Consider the following 25,414-nt stretch of genomic DNA (forward strand, 5'->3'; position numbering starts at 1 on the left):
TTAAGTTCCCAGGCACATTTTTGACGGTGTTGTGCAGGTTTCCTTTGTGGACGAAGATTGAGAGGTCACACATGGAGTGATTTTATAAAAGTGTTCACCCATGGGTGATATGGTGGTTTTGTCTTTTATCATTTTTCTGTGCAAGTTCATTCAAGAGCATAGTGATTGTCTGGTTTCACTCACCTCGTTGTCATTGGGGCATTTCGTGCACTGGATGGGCACACTACACATAGTGAGAGGTATACCTTGGACTGATGGATCTTGAAGGGTGTATTGGGGGGGGGGCTATCAATCATAGTAGCAGTGGAGATATGTTTACAGGTTTTACATCGGTTATGGTAGGATCTGGTGCCACTTTGAGTTGGTGGGTCCTGTGGGGAGCTTGCTTCTGATAACAAGCCCCCTTTTTTGTCCTGTGACTACAGGGACATTAATAGGCCACTTCACCTTGAATGGTCCCTTAGAATAATTGCTAACTACTTCTGCTCAACAATCTGTTCCACCTTGTATTTAGCTGTGACACTCTGATTACCTTTCCCAGACCTGAAGAAGAGCTCTGTGTCAGCTCAAAAGCTTATCTTTTTCACCAACAGAAGTTGGTCCAATATATTACCTCACACACCCTGTCTCTCTAATACCCTGGGACCAACACAGCTACAACAGCACTGCAAATAACATCATACAGACAGCTGAAGACAGATGCCATTCATGTTGTATTGTCAACTTGGTAATACCACTTCAACATGAGGGTGCAGAGAGGTCTTCAATCTTGGTATAATGGCCTTTGGTTACTGAAACCCATCAACTGCAGAAAAGTTGCAGATTTCTGCGGCTGGTGGGGTGCTCAAATCAATTATCTAAATGTTATCGAGAAATGAAATCCTATTCCTACCCATTCCTCCATTAATCTCTTGAGCACATAGGGTATATATAGCAGCTAGATTCAGTTATGCATTTAGATTTACATAAAATGAAAAAAAAAAAAGAACCCAAACGAATGTAATTTTGCCCTCAAAATCTGGAGTGTATTGTAGAACAACAACAGACCCTTTTGGCCTTAAAATCCATTAACCTAAAAATCTGTGAATGTTGCAAAGACATCCAGCCTAAATTAAAGCAAATACAGAACAACAGTTAAGGACTTCACCCTGCATAGCACTACGTGCCCCAACTCCCACTGAATTCAACTGGAAATGAGGCAACTTGGTATCTTGCAGTTACTGCTCAGCTTCTTGCAGGATTCAGGCCTAAAAAACCACTTAGCTTTCACCAACCAAAGGTTATATTGGATGTTTTAGCTTTCCGTGATACTATTTACACCATGTGTTGTTAAACACTGGGGATCAATTTGGTCAGCAAATGAAAAACGGCCTCAAATTTACAGCACAAAATATTAAATCTGAGTTCAGTTTGTCAGAAGTGTCTCAGCATACACTATGTTTGAGAATTTTAAGAAGTGCCATAATATCGCATGTACTGTAGCATTTCATCTAAGTCCCATCTTGACAATACACCCATGAAAAGTGAGATCTCAGTTGGGAAGCTTTTGAACGTACAAATAATACAACAAAAGGAATTCTGCAATAAATAAAGATAGAGGGAAGAACAATTGAGATTTCCATCTTTCACAAGTGGCCTAGTCAAGAGTGAGACAACATTATACACATAGCCAGGCTGCAAAGAGCACTGTTACTGAGGAAATTAAAAAAAAAAACCCAGCATATTCTCAGCATGTCAGAACAAAACTCTCATTTCAGCTTCACCTAGCCACACATTTACTTTCTGTTCCTATAACTGGATTTTCTAACCTTGCGGAGACCTCAGGTGCTCTTCCACTAGATAAAGCCATTTCAGACTGAAACTTCTAATAAAAAAAATCAGATACACAACATAATTTAAATTTTCTCAGGTTAATCCTTTTCCTGCCTCCATTTTCAACAACAGTTCTGTCAAAAAGTAGAATTACTGATACTGGCAACGTGTGGAAGTCCAGTCAGTATTATGGGAAGAGAGAGACTGGGGACTGAATCCCACTGCAAAGCATTCAATTATGAGCAAGTTTAATGTGCACATAGTGTCTTGACTGGCTTTTAATTTCATGAAAGTGCCTTCCTTCCCCATTCCCCCGACCCCCCGCTTTTTTTTTTTTTTTAAATGAAGACTGATTCATTCTTAATCCGCATAGAAAAGTCAAGAACAAAAGAGAATTCTTTTCAGGATGTAATATCTTATTAGTTTACTCTTTATGTAAGTAAGAGGAAAAGGGCATTAACAAACCACAAACTCATACTAACCTGATGACAAGATCTGACTGGCACACAGCTTTCTTACTGAATGTGGCACCGAACGAGCGTTTCCTTTGTACAGATGAAGCCATTAGCCATTTATAATCCGCCTCAGGTAAGGAAGTCACCATATCTCCCCCTAGTGTGCACCTATTGATTAAATATCTTTGTGATGGTTGCTGCTGCAGCTTCAGATTTCATATTAAAAAAAGGGAGGGGGAGGAAAAACCCCTGCCTGACTCTTCCACGCAGTGCAGTATAGTCAAATGGACGCCTCAGCAATGAGTTGCTTCCTTTTTTGTTGGCTGTGTGTGTTGCTTCCTGTTTCCAGGGGTCATTGGGCAACATTATCTCTATCACAGATTTCCTGATTCGCCAGAGAGGTAGTAAAATGAAACTTACAAAAATCTCAGCCTGTGGCAGACAGCTAGCCAAAAAGGAAGAGAATTTTCCATTACAGCTGGTTTGGTACTTTTTTCATGGGAAAATGGAGGATTGAAAAGAGGAAGGTTTGGGGTGCGTGGTTGTATGCTTGAGTTTACACTCTAGTGGAAGCCTGGTTCAGAATGATTGCTTAGTGCTTATGAAGAGAAGCAAATGTTTCAGATGGTGGTGGTTTATAATAGCAGAATGGATTAAATATTTATCTCTAATGTTCCCCAAAGCAACCGGAAGTTGACCCTCTTCTTTCAACCGAAGGAACTAAAGACAGCCACCTTGTTAAATACTCACAAAACTGATGCAGAAAGTTCACCCTCTATGATAGCAGGAATATCTTAAATACACCTCTACCCCGATATAACCCGACCCGATATTACACGGTAAAACAGCGCTCCGGGGAGGCGGGGCTGCGTGCTCTAGCGGATCAAAGCAAGTTCAATATAATGCGGTTTCACCTATAACACGGTAAGATTTTTTGACTCCCGAGGACAGCGTTATATCGGGGTAGAGGTGTTCTGTCAGCATGTTTCACCTTATTCAAAGCATAAAGGAAGTCAAACCCCTTCCCCAAGGAGCTTATAACGTAAAGGCAAAATTCTACAATTTAAGGGCCATCAGATGATGATGGATGATAATATAGATATATAAAATACCACTATTTTATACTGTTATAGCCCCTTCAACTTAGGGTCTTAAATTATAAAGATGCAATAAAATCACATTCCCCACTGATAGTGGGAATTAACCAGGCTGAATTAAGCAACACCACAGGATAGAAAGCACACTTAAGCCACATAATACAATAGATGACTAGCACGGTTCAGAGTGGTGGGGACAAGACTTTTTTAAAGAGGGATATGCTATATACTGTATACTTCACTTATTTTGGTGGATCAGAACCAGCAGGTTTCAAGGAAGATGTGTGTTTTAAGAACATACGAGTCCGTGTCCCAAAAGGGGAGGGCGAGGTTCCAAGCACAAGGAACGATATGGAAAAAGGAGAAGGCTACAAACAGTATAGTTAGGTGCATGGCTTTAGGAGAACAAAGGCTGTAGGAAAAGAAGGAAAGAGTCTAGGTTGAGATACAGATAGGGGCGGTGTTGGGTAGGAAAGCAGTTCTCAACCTTTTCCATACCAGGACACCACCTGAAGTCCTTCTTCCACCTTGCCTGGACCCTTCCCCTCACTTAGTAATAAGGAATAGGCAAGGGTGGCTGAAAGTATCGGAGACCTCTACACAATCCCAAGGTTGAGTACCACTGGGGCAGAGCCCTGAAGGTGAGTTAACGTCTCTACACTTGGTCACAAATGTTAACAAAACCTCACAGTGGAAGCAGTGTTCCCTCTAATTTTGATGTCCATGTGTGGAATTAATTTTGTTATGTGCACCAATATGGAGGCGATGTGTGACACATCACCTTCATGTTGGTGCACATAAAATTTGTGTGGTGGGGGTGGGGCTGAGGGGTTCGGATTGTGGGAGGGGGTTCAGGGTTGGGGCAGAGGGCTGGGGTGTGGGGGGATGAAGGCTCTGGCTAGGGGTGCAGGTCTGGGGATGAGGGATTTGGGGTGCAGGAGGGGGCTCAGGGCTGGGGCATAGGGGTGGGGGGTGCAGGCTCTGGGGTGGGGACAGGGATAAGGGGTTTGGAGTGTGGGAGGGGGCTTAGGGCTGGGGCAAAGGGTTGGGGTACAGGCTGTCCCACGTCTGAGGTGGGGAGAGAGAGGACTTCCCCCCCAAACCCTTTCATTGCAGCAGCTTGGGGCTGGGGGAGAGGCGCTTCTCCCCGACTGTGGCAGCTCCGGTGGGGCCGGGCCGAGGGAGGGGCTCCTCTCCCCTGGCCACAGCAAGTCCGGGGCAGGTCCCGGCTGGGGCTGGCGGGGAGGGGTGCCTCTCCCCACCACTGCAGGTCCACACTTTGGCAGGTGGGGAGAGGCACCTCTCTCTGCTGCGGCAGGTCTGCGCTAGGGCCGGCGGGGAGGGGCGCCTCTCTCCGCCGCAGCCCTGAGCCCCTGTGCGGGGCTTAATAGGCAGCTGCGCAACCACATGGCCGCACAGCTTAGAGAGAACTTAGAGTGGGAGGTAGGTAAGTGTGACATTATCCAGGGTACAATCTGGACTAATGAACAGCTGGACTAATGAACAGGGAACTGTGTCCCCTCAGTTCTACAACCTGGGGTGTTTTTTGCACTGTTTCGCTATGAGATTTACCACTCCTGGTCTGCTCACACACAGCCTCCAGCAAGTAAATTACTCCCATTTATATTATATGAGTGCTATAGCCAGCCACTTATGAATTACACTGCAGAGAGACACCAGCAAATTGCCAAGACTTTGCCCCAGAAATGTACATCTTGTACTGCCCAGCTCTCTCCTGGGCAATACAAGCTCACATAAAGCCCTTCATTTCATTAATAGAAAATGATTATGCACAAATCCTGTTACCCCAAATGGAGTTTCCCAAGCACTTGAATCCAAAGATACTGATTTGTAGTTAAAAAAAACTTGTTTTACTGCTTTATCTAAAAGATAGATTTTAAGTAGTGCTGTCGATTAATCGCAGTTAACTCACACAATTAACTCAAAACAATCACAATTAGTCAGTTTTAATTGCACAGTTAAACAATAGAATATCAATTGAAATTTATTAAATATTGTGGATATTTTTCTACATTTTCATATATATTGTATTCTGCATTGTAATTGAAATCGAAGTGTATGTTTTTTATTACAAATATTTACACTGTAAAAATGATAAACAAAAGATAGTATTTTTCAGTTCACCTCATACAAGTACTATAGTGCAATCTTTTTGTCATAAAAGTACAACTTACAAATGTAGATTTTTTTGTTACATAACTGCACTCAAAAACAAAACAATGTAAAACTTCAGAGCCTACAAGTCCACTCAGTCCTACTTCTTGTTCAGCCAATCTCCAAGACAAACAAGTTTGTTTACATTTACAGGAGAAAATGCTGCCCTCTTATTCATCAGCAAGTGAGAACAGGCATTTTCATGGCACTTTTGTAGTTGGCATTGCAAGGTATTTACATGCCAGATATGCTAAACATTCATATGCCCCTTCATACTTTGACCACCATTCCAGAAGACACGCTTCCATGCTGATTACACTTGTTAAATAAATAATGTGTTAATTAAATTTGTGACTGAACTCCTTGGGGGAGAATTGTATGTCCCCTGCTCTATTTTACCCACATTCTGCCATATATTTCATTTTATAGCCGTCTTGGATGATGACCCAGCACGTTGTTTATTTTAAGAACACTTTCACTGCAGATATGACAAAACGCAAAGAAGGAACCAATGTGAGATTTCTAAAGATAGCTACAGTACTTGACCCAAGGTTTAAGAATCTGAAGTGCCTTCCAAAATCTGAGAGGGACATGGTGCGTAGCATGCTTTCAGAAGTCTTAAAAGAGCAACACTCCGATGCGGAAACTACACCTGAACCACCAAAAAAAGAAAAATCGACCTTCTGCTGGTGGCATCTGACTCAGATAATGAAAATAAGTATGCGTGGGTTCGTACTGCTTTGGATTGTTATTGAGCAAAACCCATCAGCATGGACGCATGTCCCCTGGAATGGTGGTTGAAGCATGAAGGGACATATGAATCTTTAGCGCATCTGGCACATAAGTATCTTGGGATGCCAGCTACAACAGTGTCTTGAGAACACCTGTTCTCACTTTCTGGTGACACTGTAAACAAGAAGAAGGCAGCATTATCTCTTGCAAATGTAAACAAACTTGTTTGTCTGAGTGACTGGCTGAACAAGAAGTAGGACTGAGTAGACTTATAAAGTAGAATTTTACATTGTTCTATTTTTTTTGTACTTAATTCTACATTTGTAAATTCAACTTTCACGATAAAGAGACTGCACTACAGTACTTGTATTAGGTGAACTGAAAACTATGATTTCTTGTTTTTTTACAGTGAAAATACTTGTAATCAAAAATATAAAGTCAGCACTATACACTTTGTATTCTGTGTTGTAATTAAATCAATATATTTGAAAATGTAGAAAACATCCAAAAATATTTAAATAAATGGTATTCTATTGTTTAACAGTGTAATTAATCACGATTAATTTTTTAATCGCGCGGTTAATCACAATTAATTTTTTTAATCGCTTGACAGCCCTAATTTTAAGTGATAACAGGTAATGAGGCATAAAAGTCAGAATTGGTTACAAGAAAATAAAATGCAACTAATACCTAACTTAACAAGCTAAGTGAATTTAAAGCAAAGTTCTCTCTCACTACATGTTACAGCAGTCTTACTGATTGAATTCCTTTCAGTCAGGATCTCTCCCCCACTCCAAAGCGGTTTCTTTTGTTCTTCAGATGTTATGGATGCCGTGGGTAAAGAGAAAGGGAGGAATGATTTGGGGTGCCCCCTCTCTCATCCTATAATTTTCTTTTCATCGAGAATCATCTCCAGCTGAGGTTCAGGAGACAGAAACTCTGTGTAGTCGGGAACCTGCAGCTGTTTCTTTGCCAAGATGTAGATTTTTACTCACATCCTCTTTCCTGCCAAAGAATGGCCACTTAACCAGGTGATGGTCCATTTGATTTTGCTGACACCTAGCTGAGGCACTGGCTAGCCTTTTGTCTCTGGGGAACTGGTTTGTGGCTGCTCCTCCCATACTTGGAACATATCTAGTAATAACATACAGATGAATCCTATAACTTTACACACAATGTTGCCACACATTTTACTAAGTACAATAATGATCAGCAAATTATGAGTTTTCATATACCACCTCACAAGGCGTACTTTGTACAAAAGTTATCATAGTCTTTTAAAAGAGGTGTACATAGGGGTACAGACTGTCACAGTAAGTAACCCTATTTTACAGATTAGGTTCCTGAGGCAGAGGTTATTTGTCAGTGACATAGACAAGACTAAAGCTCCGCAGTTCCTGAGTAGTAATCACTTGCTCTAACCACTATACTGCACCATGTTACTCTACATACAATACAAGATAGATCCCAGTTTAAGCCTCCTTCAAACAACAGTATGATAAATTTAAGGACAGAATCTCCATGTCTCTCCAACATCTCCTCACCAACTCCAAATCAGAGCGGATATAACCAGGGTGGATTATTTAAAATCACCAATTTAAATTATTATTTAAATCAGCTAGTAGGAAACCTTGATTTAAACCATCAGTTGTAATCGTGTATTGCATCTGTACATTTTAGTTATTTTTCTAAAGAGGTTATTCTTATTGGTTGGTAACCATTAAAATATGTTGATTTGCAACAAAATATAGTCTTTACACTAAATCTGGTACTTCTTTTTCTGACTAGGAGGATACACTATAGCAGGTGTGGCCAAACTGTGGCTCTTTTGCAGTTAAAATGCGGCTCCCGGAACACCCATGTGCACACACCCCCTCATTCTCCACCTACAAGACTGGAGCTCGAGGCTTCTGACCTGCAGCAGGGTGGTGGGCCTAGGGGCTTTTGCACTACAACTATACACAAGCAATTATATAGCTTAACTTATATTTTTTATTATGTTAGCAAATGGTGCATAATGCATTCCATATTTATTAGGTGGTGATTACTTTTTTACTTGCTATTTGCATCAAGCGCTATTTACTTTGAATTTGAATTTCCATTAAAAATGCACAGAAACAGTATTTTAAATTTTATTATTAAATAAAACTATCTTAAAAATGCTGGATACATGTGCTTTGATAAACAACGGATTTATTTAAAAAGGAAGTATTACCTGTAGTTAGTGAAGAGAACCGATTTTTTCTGGTCATTATGTCTTTCAAGATTTTAGAAATTGTAAATCCTGTCACAACTAGATTTTATTCATTGCTTGGAAAAGGAAAACAAGCTTTCCTGCTTTTTCAATTCCCAGTTGGTTTCTTAACTTTGAATGAACTAATCATTGAAATTAACTAATTGAATAAATTGAAATAAAGAAAATATTCACTGTGCACCTGCAGAAGAGGCTACCACTGACAAAAGTTGGTTTCGCACTTCAACACACTCTGGTTCCAGGTACTTCGACAGTGACTTCCACCAGTACAGGAGTTCAACTTTCTTTAAAAACTTGGCAGCAAATATGTGCTGCTTAACATTTTGTGTATTTAATTTAAATGATTTTAATAGATAATAAGCATAAGTAGTCAATTTCAAATTTAATTTTAAATAAGTTTATTTTTTAAAAATCAATTTAGATTTAAATAAAATCAATGTAAATAAAAAAAACCCAAAAGTTGTTTTAAAAAATCAATTTTTATCAACCTTAGATGTAAGTGACTTCCTCTTTCCTCCCAAGCTCTCTACATCACCATCAATATACCACCACCAGGCTCCTTTAACCCAGGATCAACACTTCCGTGCCACACTTCTCCATCCCCTTTCTCTGCAGCCCACATCCAGGCTTCTACCAAACCCTGTCATTTAATTCTCTTCGTCAGTGGTTTTCAAACTGTGGGTCGCGACCTAGTACTGGGTTGCGGAATATAAGACACTAGGTTGCGGCAGCTCTGGTCAGCACTTCCACCGGGCCGTTAAAAATCCCATCGGCGATGCTGCCCGGCTAAGGCAGGCTAGTGCCTACCTGTTCCGACACCGCACTGCACCCCTGCAAGTGGCCAGCAGCAGGTCCAGCTCCTAAGTGGGGGGGAGGGGCCTCAGGGCTCCAGGCACTGCCCCCGCCCCAAGCACCAGCTCTGCAATCCCATTCGCCGGGAACCGGCCAATGTGAGCTGGGGGGAGCGGTGCCTGCAGGCGAGAGCTGCACAGAGCCACTTGTGTGCCTCTGCCTAGGAGCTGGACCTGCTGCTGGCCACTTCTGGTGCGCAGTGCGGTCCACAGTGCCAGGACAGGCGGGAAGGGAAGCCTGCTTCTGGCACCCAGGCTGCGCCGCTGACCGGGAGCCACCAGAGGTAAGCCCGTGCCCCAATCCCCTGCCCCAGCCCTGAGGCCCCCCCATTAAACCCGGAGCCCCCTCCTGTACCCCAAACACCTCATCCCTAGCCCCAGCCCAGAGCCCTGACCCCATCCCACACCCCAAACCCCTGCTCCAGCTCCATTGGGTTGTGGGCATCAACAATTTTCTTCAAATGGGTTGCCAGAAAAAAAGTTTGAAAACTACTGCTCTACAATATCATTTAAAAAAAAAAAAAAGGCCCTTCCTTTCCTCCTCTTAGGGGCAAGAGCATGAGCCTATCTCAGTTTACTCCTGCCTTTGCTACTACAACATGCTGGTCTCCGGTATCCACATTCCCACCTCAATCCCCTCTCATTTATCCAGAACATATTCCTTTAGCAACTACTTTTTTCACATTATTTCTCTCTTTGAATTCCCCATCAGCCTCCTTCCATACTCAAGGCAGACAGACATATAGTGCAAAAGGATTTCTCATTTCAAATTTCAAGATCCCCTTTGGATTTTTCTGGGTGATTTTCAATTCTGTGGAGATACTCATAGGGGGGAAAATGCAGCCAGAACCAAAACTGTTTCCTGCAGAAGGCGTTGGGGTTAGTGTGAGGAACTAGATAAGAATGCTTACACAGTTCCTGATTCTGGAGGAGCAGATGCAGTTTGAACATGTGTCATTTCCCAGCACAGGAATAATCAGAATAATTGTGCCTTTTAGAACCATAAATGGGAAGGCTGATAAAAGTTGATTTTAGCCCATGAAAGCTTATGCCCAAATACACCTCTACCCAGATATAACACGGATTCGTATACAAGGCGGTAAAGCTCTGACATGCTGTTCTGAGCAGCGTGTTAAGGGTGCTGGGCCAGGCCAGGGGGTTGGATAAGGGGCAGAGGGTCTTGGGGGCGGTCAGAGGCCTCCTCCCCCCCCATGGTCTGGGAGGCAGGAGCTGTGGGGCACTTTTGGGGGCCCCGCAGTCCCACAGTGGCCCTGGGGATTAGCAGGGGGCCAGGAGCAGCCCGCTCTGCTTCCCTCACCCCGGCCCCAGCCATGTCGCTCGGGGATGGGGGCTTGGGGGAAGGGATCCCCCCGCACTCACCGGCAGCAGCGGAAGCGGAGCAGCCCGGCCCCAGCCCGCTCCACTCCACCAGCTCCCAGCCGCAGTGCTCCGCTTCCCACCGCAGGTGAGTACAGGGGGCGTCCTTTCCCCAACCTCCCCGCACTTACCTGCGGCAGGAAGCGGAGCCCTGCGGCTGGGAGCTGGCAGAGTGGAGCGGGCTGGGGCTGCGTTGCTCTGCTTCCCGCTGCAGGTAAGTGTGTGTGGGGAGGGGGGCGCACTTTCCCCAACCTCCCTGCACTCACCGACTGCGGGAAGCGGAGCACCGCGGGTGGGAGGTGACGGAGTGGAGAGGGTTGGGGCCAGGCTGCTCCGTTTCCCGCCGCTGCCGGTGAGTGCCTGTCAGGGGCTGGGGGTGTGTGGATAGGGGTCGGAGCAGTCAGGGGACAGGGGGGTTGGGTAGTGGGTGGGGTCCTGGGGGTGATTAGGGACGGGGGTCTCTGGAGGGGGCGGTAAGGGAACAAGGAACAGGGAGGGCCAAAGCAAGTTCGATATAACGTGGTCTCACCTATAACAGTGAGATTTTTTGTCTCCCGAGGACCACATTATATCGGGGTAGAGGTGGAAATCTGTTAATCTTCAAGGTGCCACAAGTACTCCTCGTTCTTTTTGCTGATACAGACTAACATGGCTACCAATCTGAAACCTTCCTGAAATAGATTAACAAGGGAAGATTCAAACTTGGCAACTTTAAGAATGTAATAGTCCCCCAGGGAAACAGACTGGGAGTACTTTTACATACATCCTTCTGCACAAAGAGTGAAATTCACCCCCACAAAGAAGGCCAGCATGAGGTCTACACACTACTAAGACTCAGTCCTTCAGTGTAGGACTCCAGGGGCTCATAGGCTTCATGCTGGCTCTGCACAGGGGAGAATTTAACCCAGAAGGATTAACTACAATTTTATCCCTTTAGTACTACAAGAGTTCAATCAGGGAATTAGACCGCAGACAGAATATCACAAACCAAGTGGCATCTGAATTTCATGCCAGCAGAAATGTGGAATTTGGTTTGGAGCCTGAGGGGGTGATAGTTATCTAATTGAGATATCTAATCAGATCCTTCCCTGATTCTTCTGCGTTCCTCACTCTCTACCTGTCCCAGTCAAAACCAGCTCTTCCTCTATCTCAGGTGCACGCAAACAAGAGCAATGAGATATACATCCCTAGCACTCTGCTGCCCTTGCTGGTGTTAGTTCTCTAGTCCAGACGCAGCACCGTGCCGAGCGGGCTCTGCAGTGCTGCAAGCAGTTTCCTCTTGCTGACCAATTTACAGGAAGCACTGTGTGTGGCCGAGAGCAGACCTACGCAGCCCTGCAACAGGTCACGCAGGCGAATGAACAAAGCAGCAAGAAATGAAAATACCACTTTTTTTTTTTGAAGTGCTAATTTCTCCAGGCCCCAGGAAAAAGTCAGCTGCCTGAATGAATACCGCAGAGTATCTTTAATAACCATGCTACGTGTCTGTATTGACATTATACTGTAGACTGAGAGAATAAAACAAGGGACTAACTTCCCTCTTTCTATAAGTCTGCTGGCTTCGGTGAGCTTACATCAGGACTGGATCTGTCCCAGTAATTTACAGTAGGACACCAGTGAAACCTAAAAGTGATCTGAAACTTGTACATTCCCAGAATTCCAAGCCTTAAAATGGAGTTTGGCCATTTCAGTCACGGTAAACAGTAGAAAGCACATCATAATCATATTGACAGATGTCTCATCTGACAATGCACGCTGCAAGTGCAGTTCCTATTCCATCCAATGGGATTTGCTCATGTGAATTCCACTTGTCCAGTTTATTTGTTCAGATTTACTTCTATTAGCCCCACCAGCGTTTTCTAGACGCTTTGCAAAGTGAAAATCATATCAACAATTAAAAACAGAAAATAAGGTCTCCTGCAAAACCTTCCCCAACCCAAATGAGCTCCAATCCCTTCACCCAAAACAGAGCCCGAATCCCCTCAGCCAGAAAAAAAATGCCTGAGGAAACCCGTCAGTCTTGTAGAGGATGCAGCGACATTCTACTTCAAATAAAAAAAGTCAGGTCTGTCTCTCAGCTTAGAGGCTCTACCTCCCCCTCTACCCGAGCTATGAACAAACTTCAGACTACTGTGTGATTGGAACCTCTAAGAAGCCAGCACTAGCTAGCTGTAGACATGACCATGCCGCAGATGAAGATTCATGTGTCAAATGGAAAAGGAAGAAAACTAATTTTAATTGAGCTTGACTGATTCACAGATCAACCTTGCCCAGTTTACATCAAAACTCTTCACAAATAAATTAATTTTCACAATAAGAGCAATAGAAGTATCACAGCACTGTAACACGGCAGACCACCACTGCACAGGTTGTCGTGCATCAGCGGGATCTGGGCAAGCATTTAAGAGCTTGTATACATGGGAAAGCTATCCTATAATAACCTAAGGTGTGCGTTTAAACTGATATACCAGTATAACTCCTTGTGTAGACACTCTTATTCACTTGTAAGACTGGTCGACTTTGTTTTTTTGGTTTATCGTATGTCACATTGGAAGGGGTTTAAGCTAAAAAACCCACTCTTATCCCACAATAAGAGTGTCCACACAGGGAGTTATACCAGGAAAACTATAGCAATTTAACTATATTGGTATAATTATACCAGTAAAACTTTCCCATGTAGATAAGTGCTTAAAAAAGCAGACTCTTCAGAAAGTTTGATTCCCTCCCTCCTCCAAATCCTCAGTGTACTATATTTGTTTCTAAGACCCCAGAAAAACCTTATCTATATTCCAACAATGCTTTTAGGAAAAATAATCCTGGGACATACATCTGCTGTTGAGAGTCTATCTTCATCATGTTAGGGAGCACAGTGAGCAGCAAGTGACTCTCACATTGCGCCGTTATAAAGCCCAAGTAACCAATTGGAGAATAAAAGACAAGAATAACTATGTAGAATTATATATAGTTAGAAACATTCCTCGACTGAAGAGAGGCTTTAGTTTCATTTCAAGATCTTTAGTTCGCTGACAACAAGTTCTTTAACTTGAGACCCTTAATTCTAAGGCAAAGAAGTTCTTACCCCAAACATTTTAGCCCCTCATCTTAAAGCATCATTTCCTTAGAATCCTGAAGCCCCCTTAGCTAATCGAAATTTCCATCTGTTCCCATTCACACGTGTCTGACCCTAGTTCAAGTTTTTATCTCCTGCAACTACTTCTGTTATATGTACCTCCTTATAAACATGGCTGTTAATTAAAGGGCTAGTTGAAATCATTATGAAGTGATTTTAGGGTAACAAATACATTTAGCAAATAAAGACATTTAAAATCATGTAGATGAATGGAGTTGCAGCTTGCCGCCACCAATGCCCTATTTCTCCGTAGCCCACAGACAGTGAGTGCACTGCAGACAGCTGCAATGGGAGTTTCCTCAAACACATTTTTTTTTTTTTTGGCTAGAGCTCTCAGCTCTGACTGTAACATGCTATAACTGAAGCAATTCAACTAGTAGGCTAGCTTGCGATGAACTGTTTACAATTATAGGTTGTGGGTAACGCAGATGATCTCATCTATGAACTGTGCTTAGACCATACAATTAATTCTGCTTAGATCTGAAACAGTATTTTTAAGCCAACAGCTGTTAAGCTCTCAGCTTTAATAAACAGAACAGTTTGAGGGGGTAGCCATATTAGTCTGTATCCACAAAAACGAGGAGTCCGGTGGCACCTTAAAGACTAACAGATTTTGTAGGCAAGTGGATTTTTTACCCATGAAAGCTTATGCCCAAATAAATCTGTTAGTATTTAAGGTGCCACCAGACTCCTCATTGTTTTTGAAGAACAGCTTGAGAGATCTGAACTGAAAACTTGAAAATAAATGGGCTTTAAAGATCCATTATTACTTCAGGAGTTCCAAAGTTTAAAAGCAATAGATATGGAGCTGAGTGAGCAGTTATACTGGTTTTTGCTTTGAGACTGATATTTTAGCTAATACTTTTATTTGTATAAGTCTGCAACATATGCAAAAATTCTAGCTTGCCTTGTTGCTTATAGACAACTGAGTAGCAAGCAGCTGAAACTCCCTTCTTATCGTTGAGATGCTAGTCTGTCCATTCTATCAATACAACAGAGAATTTACCTGGCTTTTATTGCCTATTTTACTTACAACATTAAAAAAAAAAAAACCACCCTACGATGCGAATTTTACACAATTCAGAAAATGCAGAAATGATAGCTCTAAAATCAACAATAGCTCAGCTGCACTCCACATATTTTAGGACCTACTGCTTGTCATAAAATCTATTTAACCAGGAAAAAAAGGAACCCCAGTTAATACAAGTATGCAGTGAGGTAGAGTTGCTGTTGGAACCTATTTTATGTATTTCCTAATGGAAATTTTTTTTTTTGTAGGTTTAAAGAAAGCTTGGAATTTGCAGATTATCAGAGTGCAGCAAAAATTGTGAAGAAACCAAAACACTTTTGCGTTTACTATTTTCTGGTTGTTCCTGATGCTAAGGCATTTTGGAAGCAGGATGTGCACATCCCTCATTGAAAACCTCTCTAGTACAAACTTCAAGCAAAACCTGTGCAGCAGTAGCCCTGGGTCAGTTAAGGAGAATGTGCAGAACATGGGAACAGGGTTTCATTAGTTTCCATTTTAAGGAAATCTGGGATATTGGGGTTTTTGTCTATTGTTTGTTTAAAAACATAAATAACTGAGTAGAAAAGATACTGAATAAAAATCATTTAAAAGAAGATCCCTAGAGTAGGGCATTTAAAGAAAAAAAATAAAGCCTATCAATAACATCTTTTCAAATATCTACCAGCAAACAGATGCAATGAGAAAGTTTATAAATATTGTTATTGTTCCAAACAACAACTATTTAACTACATGCTAAATAAACCTAGTGAGCCACTTTCTCCTTCCCCCGTCCCCACTAGAAAGCATATGATCCTGTCACTGATACACAGGAGGTGAAGATTAGCCCCTCCCCTGGTGGGTACCAGCACTACTTAATTTATCAAGCTTTACCTCTGCAGGCAGATTGCTGCACCCAGCACCAAGGAGGAAGCTCAACTTCTGTCAGACCCTGAGAGAGAAAATGAAACAAATATTTTTTTTTAATTCTGCTTACAAAAAATATCGTGTGATACAATATAAACACAAAAAATATCAACAAGGGTAATCGTCCATTGTAAATTTACTGTTGCACAGCATGAGATGGTGTTGCTCGCCGAACAGAGATGCAGCAAAGCTACAGTATAGAAATTAGACTTCATATTTGGAAACTAACTAGGAACAGGTGACTTAAAAATAAACCATTATCTACTTCTGCGTGTTATTTTCTATATTACAGAACTGCCTAGACAAGGCCCCAGTTGGGCTAGGCAATGTGCAGCCACATTAGGGAAGGGACTACCAGTTACAAAGAGTTTCTAATCTAAACAGACAGGATGAAGGGTGGGAGAGGAAATTCATGCACAGAGAAACGAAGTGCTTTTCCCACAGAGCAGCAGGTCAGTGGCAGAGTCAGAAACCGAACCCAGGTTTCCTGACCATCCAGCCATGTGCCCAAGCCACTTGACCACATTGCCACTCAAACCACCCAAAAAGACTTTTTACAGAATGGGCTAATCTTAATCTGGGAAGGAGCTTGGTACTGTAGTAATCTGGTTATAAATAATATGCCACAATACTTACGCTATAAGCTTTTGGGGGCAGAAACTGTCTTTTTGTTGCGTTAGTACAGTGCTTTAGCAACTCTGGGTCCTGGTCCATGACTAAGGTTCCTAGGAACTACTTCAAAGCAAATAATTACTATACTACTTCTTGGGGGATTTGGGGGGTGGTGGTGGACACAAAACTATCTGGAAGAGTCAGAGTTAAAGTTAAAGACCGAGCACTACTACATTCCATAGGGATAAGGTGCCACTGGGTGTTTAAAAGGAGAGACAGAAGAGTCGCCAGCAGCCTGTGCTTAAGAATTTCAACAGCAGAGCCTGGCGGCCTCTACCTCTGCATGTGTTTCTTTGCTTAAGTTTGGGATACTGGGTTTTTATTTACCTTCAGATGAAATACTTGGTTGAAAGGGATTCCACTGTACAGGACAGCAGTAAGTGGGATTTTTGCAGATGGGGAAGCTACTATTTTCCCCTCCCATTTAAAATAACTCTGCATACAGTTATAATTCTGTGAAACTAGTTTGCTCTACTGTACGATTTATAAAAATGCATATAACATGGCTTGAATACTAAGGGATCAATCAGGGAGATCTTTCAATGACACTGCAGCTTATTTTAGAGTTAGAAAGTCCTAGGTGGGAAGCGGGGCTTTTTATTTTATTTTTTGTTAAAATCCCCTCCTGAACAGTATTGAGCTCCAAGTGCTAGTATTAGCACAAAACTGACCTATTCCTTTGAAGCTAAAGATGTATTTTAAAAAGATTCAGGGTTAGTAATGCAGGCCCCTCTCCAGATAGACTAGACATTCCATGTACAATACTGCAGTGCACATTTGATTACATTTAACAGAAAAAAAATATTTGCATGAATTTAAAGCTTTAAGAAATCCGATCACAGTATTTCCGATTGTACATAATTATAATTGTCATAGTATCAAGAGCATGGTAAAAAAAAAAAAAAAGAGTAGCACACTACTGGAGTTATGATTTTAAATCCTCAGATATCGCTAGCCTTGCGCAGATACTTGTTTTTGGAAGCAATGACCAGACGATGGACCTGATTTGGTCTGGATGCAAGCAGCTGCCAGCGCATTCTAACCTTGAGGACAAGAATGATTTCTCTTCACATGCAAGCAAAAGAGAAAGAGGATTCAATTAAGATCAGCCCCATATCTTCTACATGTCTCTTCCCCAGCAAATGCTAGTGTTAACTCCACAGATTCTTACGGTGTGTGTGTGTGTGTGTATATAGATAGATAGATATATATATATATATATCTATATTTTACACACACACACACACACACACACACACACACCCCTGAAGACTTATTTTCACTTGAAGGGGGAAAGAAAAAAAAAATCTACTTACTTCAAGTCCAGATAACTTGTTTTGATTTCCCAATATAATGAAAATCAGTAAAAACTCATCCCTCTGAAGTGACATTTTTCTTTCCACTTTCAGAATGTTACACTGGAAAGCAACCAAACTAATTCATTACTCTTCCTTTTCATCTCCCAATCACAGTTCCCTTTTCTTTCTGCCCTATAGCTGTCTTGGTTCATCCCAGCGAGCTAGCGGCATTGGCAGTTGGCATGTATACTGCAGGAGTTGCAAAGCAATGCCTGATTTTTTTTCTTGCTTTTGTTAATCTTGCAAATAATTCTTCATGGATCATGACAATACTCTAAAATTATTTGCACTGGATTCCGATTTAACCCTTTAGTTGATGCAAATGTTCATTAGAACAGAAAGCAGTGTGAATCCTGACAGTCCTACATTTATTGTGCCCCAAAGATTACATGAGAAAGAGAGAAGGGTGGGTGGAGAGAAAAATCTGTACTAAGTTTACCAGAAGTTTTTAAGAACTTAGTAGGGCCAGATTCTATCCTCACTTATAGCCTGTGCCAATACCTGTGAAGTCAGTGGGCTGCCTGGGAGCATGAAAGCAGAATTTGTTTAGAAAAGTCAGTTACAGCAACAAAACACAAGTGTGTATTAGATTTCCCTTGGAAACAGCCATCTCAAATGAGCGAGGCTAATAATTGCAACTGTTTTAGTTTATCTGGATGGGATAAAGGAAGTCTGAAGTTGGAAGGGACAGGGTAAATACTAGAATAAAAAATAACAAAAGTAATACAACACTGACCTTAAAAGGGTTCCTGTCAAGTAGTTCATGCCCTAATCTGACCTACTTTAGAACTAAAATCTGACAGCGAATTGGGGAATTATATATTATTTCATTTTTTTAAAATCCAGGCTTACTGCAGATGTACAAGTTGGGAGGCATCATCAATACAGACAAGGATCAGAATATTAAACAGGAAGATCTGGATGATTTTGAAGACTGGAGTGACAGAAATGGGATAAAACTCAATAGTACAAAGTCATGCACTTAGGGTCTAATAACAATTTCTGCTACAAGCTGGGAGCTCCTCAGTTGGAAGTGACAGAAGAGGAGAGACCCCTGGATGTGGGGGTCAATCACAGGATAACCATGAACTACCAACATAAGGCGGCTGTGAAAAAAGCAAATGGGATCGGAACGAAGATGCATCAAGCGAGACGTTTCCAGTACAGATAGAGAAGTATTAATGCCATTGTACAATGAACTGGTAAGACTTCATTTGGAATACTGTGTTCAGTTCTGCTCACGGAAGTTCAAGAAAGATGAATTCAAATCAGCGCAAGTGCCGAAAAGAGCGACTAGGCTGATTAGGGAATGAAGGGGCTATTTTAGGAGAGGAAACAGGAACTGATGCACTCACATTGTGCTGGGGAGCTGCCCACACAAAGGGTGCAGATCCCTTACTTGTCAGAACATAGCACCAGAAGCTACCTGCACCTCAGTGCGCAGGGGGGTTGAGGCTGGGCAGGTTCACAGCTATACAGCCCAGTTTTCACAGTTAACAGCCAATTTTCTCCTGTAGAAGCGTTAGGGCTAAAGCTTAGTGAGCAAGCCCACCTGCCGAGCAGCTATGCCATTTAGCAGTGGCCTGCGGGCAGTGGTGAAAGTTTCTGTCCCTGTGGGCATGCAGCTGATTTACTTGAAACTGGGCGCTGGGAAAGGATTTTCCACATCACGAAGATGTTCTCTGAAAAAACAGATTTCAAGGTAAGTGATTTCCACTAAGGCCTCCAATAGATATTTGAAAAAAGGGAAGTTATAGCTTCTGGAGAGTATCAGACAGGCCAGCTACATCTGTCCTGTGGTTTACTTATCAGATGTATCAAAAGGATTCCCTCCAAAACCCACAAATCAAATATTTATCTTGTACTTTCTACAGCTAGCTAGACTGTGGACTACATGAAGTGAGACTGGATTTTCAGTCCAGTTCCTAAACACCTACAACACACACATCCTGTAAAGCAAATAATAGTTAGCAGAGCATACTAGCACTAACTGGTAACTGTGACACATGGCTAGAAAGGATTAAACATCCTGCAAAATAAATAACCCTCAAAAGACATGTGGGGAGATGATGTTTGTGTTTTTACATATGTATGAATAGGGTCAACAATATAATCAACAGTCCCTGTCTATGCTGTATTCTGATAATTCAGAGGTCAAAAGAACAGCCTAGCATTTAAATGAACTGTAAACACGGGATATCTCAGTATTCATCTCTCTTTGACATGTACTGTGAATGGTGGCGGAACAAGCAAGTGGCCTTATGTTAATTAGTATAGCTAAGTACCTCCTTCAAAGTCATCCTAATGACCTTTTGTTCCCCAAAGAAATCCCAACTTGTCAAAAGACATGAAATTGTATAAAAGATCCTTGGGTCCTGATTCTGTCATCTCAGATCTGCTTAAGCTTCATCAGGGGACGTTTGAGTCGCAAGATTGAGGTCCCAGTTGTACTGGTGCTCCCTGAAGGTGATATTGGACATTGGACTATAATCTATGAACTATTTCTGAAAGAACTCTTTGCAACTACAAAGCTCGCCAGCTCTGCTATGAATCTGCATCTCAATGAATTGAACTTATGTCTCTAGGTATATTAATCTTTTAACCATACTCTCTCTCTCTTGTTTTTTAATAAATTTTAGTTTAGTTAATAAGAATTGGCTGTAGCGTGTATTTGGGTAAGATCTGAAATATAGATTAACCTGGGAGGTAATGTGTCCGGTCCTTTGGGATTGGTAGAACCTTTTCTTTTATATGAAGAAATAAGATTTACAGAAATTTTCATCAGATTTGCTGTGGGTACCTGGATGAAGGCCTGAGGCTGGATCACTTTAAGGGAACTGTGTTGTTTGGACTTCTGAGTAACAAATAAGCTGTTTTGTGCTGGTTTGGTAAATCTAAGTATTGGAATAGCCATCAGCTTTATGGGGGATTGTCTGCCCCATTCTTTGCAGTTCACCCTAATTGAGTGACCATAGCTGGCTCCCCACTAGGACCCCAGTCACAATAGCCTAGTTGGCAGTACCAATGGAGCAGCCCATGAGAGCAAACTCCTCTCTCTGACCTCTCCAGAGTACGGTTCCAGGGTACAAAATCCAGCATCTTTCACAAACATTGAAATAAATAAAATAGCTACTTATACTAGTTGCTACATCTCCTCCATTTTGTACTACCTGCTCCTCATCCAGATAATTTGTTTCTGTTTCTCAAAGGTCTAACACTTCCTTAACTTTTAGTTTGCTGCCCATTTCAAACAGTTTTGTAGCATCTGTAACATGTGGAGTGGAGGGTGGGGGAGAGAAGAGAAGAATTCTCTAAGCTCTCCTTATATCCCCAACACAAGTCCCCAATCAGACCTTACCTAGGGATGGGCAGCCTGTTTCCATATCTGCAGCAGCAGGGACTGGAAAAGGTTTGCTGCATCCCACAATAGGTGATGTACCCGCCCCTTTAACAGCCTCTCAAAGAATCAGGCAGAGGTTTAGATCAGTGGGTCTCAACCTTTCCAGACTACTATACCCCTTTCAGGAGTCTGATTTGTCTTGCGTATCCCAAGTTTCACCTAACTTAAAAACTTCTTGCTTACAAAATCAGACATAAAAATACAGAAGTGTCACAGCACACTATTACTGAAAAATTGCTTACTTTCTCATTTTTTCCTGCATTAAATTTTAGTTTGTACTGACTTCACTAGTGCTTTTTATGTGGTCTGTGGTAAAACTAGGCAAATATATAGATGAGTTGATATACCCCCTGGAAGACATCTGCATACCTCAGGGGTACGCTTACCCCCAGTTGAGAACCACTGATTTAGATGACTAAATCCCATTCCAACCAGAAAATTGCATAGCTAGAACTGTCTGCAATGCTTTGAAAACATACCTATCTGAGATTTTACTAGAGACTGAGTCAGTGACTTTGGAATTACAGGGAAGAACTCAAAACGTTCACGTTGATTAGTTAGGCACTTAGGAGTTGCAGGTGCTCAGCACCTCTGCAAACCAGGTCACTTACTTGTTTGCCTAAATACAGATCCAAGTGTCTAACTCTGGTCAGCCAAGTTTCCAAATGAGGGACAGTCTTCATAGAAAAAACGAGGAGTCCATAAGGTGCCACAAGGACTCCTCGTTGTTTTTGCTGATGCAGACTAACACAGCTACCACACTGAAACCAGTCTTCATAGCATATGTCTTGACTGAAGAGTAGCCTGGGTAATTGGCACCTGGGTGTAAGCAGCCACCCTGCAATGCCCTGAGTCACTTGTCCTCTTTGGTGCTGCATGGGCTTCTGGGGGTATATCCCAAAGTTCTTTGTGCTGCAGTAAGCTGAGCCACTCTACAATTCTTTCCCAGTGAATTGTGGGAGAACTCATCTATCCATCTGGACACACAGAGGGAATTGTGGGATGGCACTGAAGGACTATCAGTACATGAGTAATTTAGCCTGTATCCTCACTGCAAAGTGAACAGGTTACCAGCCCAAATGAAAGCACCACTCGAACTTCTGTGAATAGCCTGAAGTCAAGCGAGCTAGCCCCAGTTGAAAGCACTGCCAAACTCGGGTGAGAGGTTTGTGTGTGGATGGCAGGCGGGTTAGGAACAACACCCAGTAAGACCCTGGGTTAACTGCAATGAAGACATATCCAAGTGTTTGGGGATAAAAGGGGCTATAAAGCTGCAATTATCTGAGGTGGTCTCAAGCCCTTATCTCCTTAATACAGACCAAATCTGTGACCAGGAGAGCAATGGAGAAGAAACAGGCTGTATACACTCCTCCCAGTCCAAAAAGACTGGACTACTTCTCAAATGTTTAATAGATCTATTTGTTAAGCAATGTGTCAAGTTAATAATTCATTCAGTTTCTAGCAGCACTGTCACAAGAATAATGATTAAACCTTCCAAATTTTCCTCAGAGGAGCCAACCTGCAGGGTTAGGTGCAAATTTATGAAGTAATGTCTTAAGGACAACATCTGCCCTCAGATGCATGCAAGCAGCTCACATTGAAGTTAAGGAGAGTTATATGTCTGGACCCAGGAGCAGATTTGTCCCCTAATGATTTTATAACAAGTTTCAGCAAAAGTTTGGAATTTTTGACATATCCTGCCTATTTAAACAGTCAAAGTGGGAAAGGGTTGATTTTAAAAGTGACAGTAGAAATAATTTTGAAAGGAAAATATGCAAACATTTGTTATTAAAAGATTAATTTGTTTCCAGGATGATGATTAGTTTCTGTTGGTACAGTAGCTGAAGTTAAAAATAGGTAAGGGGAAATAAAGGTTCATGCCAAACCACTCTCTGGTCTGAGGAGGCAGACTTTGCTAGACTAAGAATATCTCAATTTCGTCTAATCAGTTTCCAATTCTCTTCCTCCTTTATCTAGACATTTTAGTTTTCTAGTGCATTTGATAAGAACTGAAGTTATTTTCACAAACCATAAACACTCATTACGTTCAAGCACTCCAATACTAATCAAATTTAAAATTTGCAATCATATGATGTTATGTATCTTGAGTCATGGAATTTGCTGCTGAACTGACCCCCTGCTACAGAGTTGTGCTCCAGAATCCAAGCATTCACTTTACACTTATGTTTCTAGCACTTTTAGTTGTGCAGAAAATCGTCTATATCACAAAATAAATATGAACTAATACATAGTTGTCTTCCTGAGTTTGCAGCCAGCCTAAAACAATAGCTCTGAGAAAGGTAAATTGCCCCCATTCATATAAATGAATAATTAACTCAGAATCCTAATGGTAAGGTTATCTTTATATATTTTTTAACTCTCACTGATCATCGTTTTAGCACAAACACATCCAGCCAAATCAATATACTAACCCTACCACTGTTGGTTGCAGGAGCAGGAGGGCACTGGGCAACTGATTGCTATCAAGAGTTGCAGGAATGGAAAAAATAAGAGTTCAAAGTCTCTTTCACAAGTTTCAAATCAACTCTGTGCTGTTTCACAAATGGGAGGTAAAAAGGAGATTCGTTCCCTTTTCTGTGCCAAAATCTCAACCACCTGCTTGGTTCCCAAAATCTAAACTGCCCCCTGTGCCTTCCAAGGAGCCAAAATCCCCAAATGTCTCCTCTGCCAAAACTTTTAGCTCCTATCTCTCTCTCTTCCCCTTCTCTGCAAAACTTCTACAAGCAATTGTGAATTTTAAATACAAAATTCTGGAGCACACTAGCATTCTGGGATGGGGGAAAAGAGTAAAAATCAATCAATTTACTATCCAATTAAATAAAAAAAGCTGACTAATTGTTCACTTTTTAATTTATTCAAATCTGCTGCAGAATCTCTAAGCTGCTGCAAGGAGTGCTGCGTCTACCAGCGGACCCTGAGCAGAATTTCAGCACAGAAGAAACAGATTTCCCACCCCGCCGGGGCAAAAGCTTGTTCAGCTGGTTGAAAATCAAACATAAAAATAGAGTCAAATGTACTCAGTGAAATATTTTTCCAAGTGTTCCTCTTCGTTATTTTGAGTCTCTTTAAAACAAAAGAAAAAAGAGAAACAAGGAAATTAAATACAAACTCTTATGTTAACACAACACAAAGACGGAGAATGATTAATCACCCCATTGTAAGGATGTTTAGAGTTAAGGCTACCTCTATGCATTATTATAAGGCCAATCACTAAATCGCACAGCATAGGTTTGTCTTAACTATAATATACTTGGTGCTTTAAAATGGTCAAGTTCACAAAGCTGAAGACAATTATGAGTCAAATCAGTTGGGAGAAAATCTAAAGATAATAATATTAATGTAATTGGGAACTGTTTAAGAACATTTTACTAGCTGCCTAACAAGGTGCAATCACACAATTGGGAAAAAAAGGCCATACTGATTTAAAAAAACCTACCTGACCTAGAAAAGAAGTGAAAGCACCTATACTTTTTTTTTTTTAATATATGTTTGCAGTGTTGTTTGCAAAGGAAACCTGCACAACACCTTCAGAAGGTCCAGATAATTTAGATCCAAGAAGCCAAGCCCTAGCCAAGGAGCACTCTGGGTTGTTAGGGTATACCTAACACAGCACTGCGTTACAGAGCCCAGGTCAGCTAACTCAGGCTAGAGCTCTAGGGCTATAAAATTGCAGCGTAGATGTTTGGCCTCAGGTGACACCCTCCCTCCTTGTCTCATAGTCTGGGCACCAACCCAAACCCCAAACTCTACAATACAATTTTATAGACTACAGCCCGAGCCCCATGAGCCTGAGTCAGCTGACCTGGGCCAGCCACATCTGAGCCATAGGTCTTCTATTGCAGTGTAGACATACAGTTAATGTTGATTTTCAAATGAGTTGTGGAAAGCTACGGAAGTTCCAGAAGACGGGAAGAAAGCAAGTGTTGTGCTAATATTTAAGAGTAAAAGGGATGACCCAGGGAATTATAGAATTGTCATCCCGACATTAATCCCAGGCAAAATAATGGAACAACTGGGATGGGACTTGATTAATAAAGAATTAAAGGAGGGAAATACACCTCTACCCCGATATAACGCAGCCCGATATAACATGAATTTGGATAGAACGCGGTAAAGCAGCGCTCCGGGGGGGTGGGGCTGCGCACTC

The 25,414-nt window shown here is 41.8% G+C and overlaps 1 protein-coding gene across 3 annotated transcripts in view; it reads right to left on the reverse strand.

The window, feature by feature from the left end:
• The window catches only part of SH3BP2 (SH3 domain binding protein 2), a 167,295-nt gene that overhangs the window by 22,350 nt on the left and 119,531 nt on the right, over nt 1-25,414 (reverse strand). For 2 of the 3 annotated variants that reach the window (XM_024198565.3, XM_024198564.3), the window contains exon 2: nt 15,784-15,841. Coding sequence is in view for 1 of the 3 variants with exons in the window: in XM_024198563.3 (XP_024054331.2) it covers nt 2,295-2,377 (83 nt within the window). In the remaining 2 variants the exon portion in view is untranslated. Of the gene's footprint in view, nt 1-2,294; nt 2,414-15,783; nt 15,842-25,414 lie in introns of those variants that run through there. The other variant, XM_024198563.3, reaches the window with a different exon arrangement.

Source organism: Terrapene carolina, unplaced genomic scaffold, assembly GCF_002925995.2.
Source record: "Terrapene carolina triunguis isolate 2854851 unplaced genomic scaffold, T_m_triunguis-2.0 Scaffold66, whole genome shotgun sequence".
NCBI classification, from domain to species: Eukaryota; Metazoa; Chordata; order Testudines; family Emydidae; genus Terrapene; species Terrapene triunguis.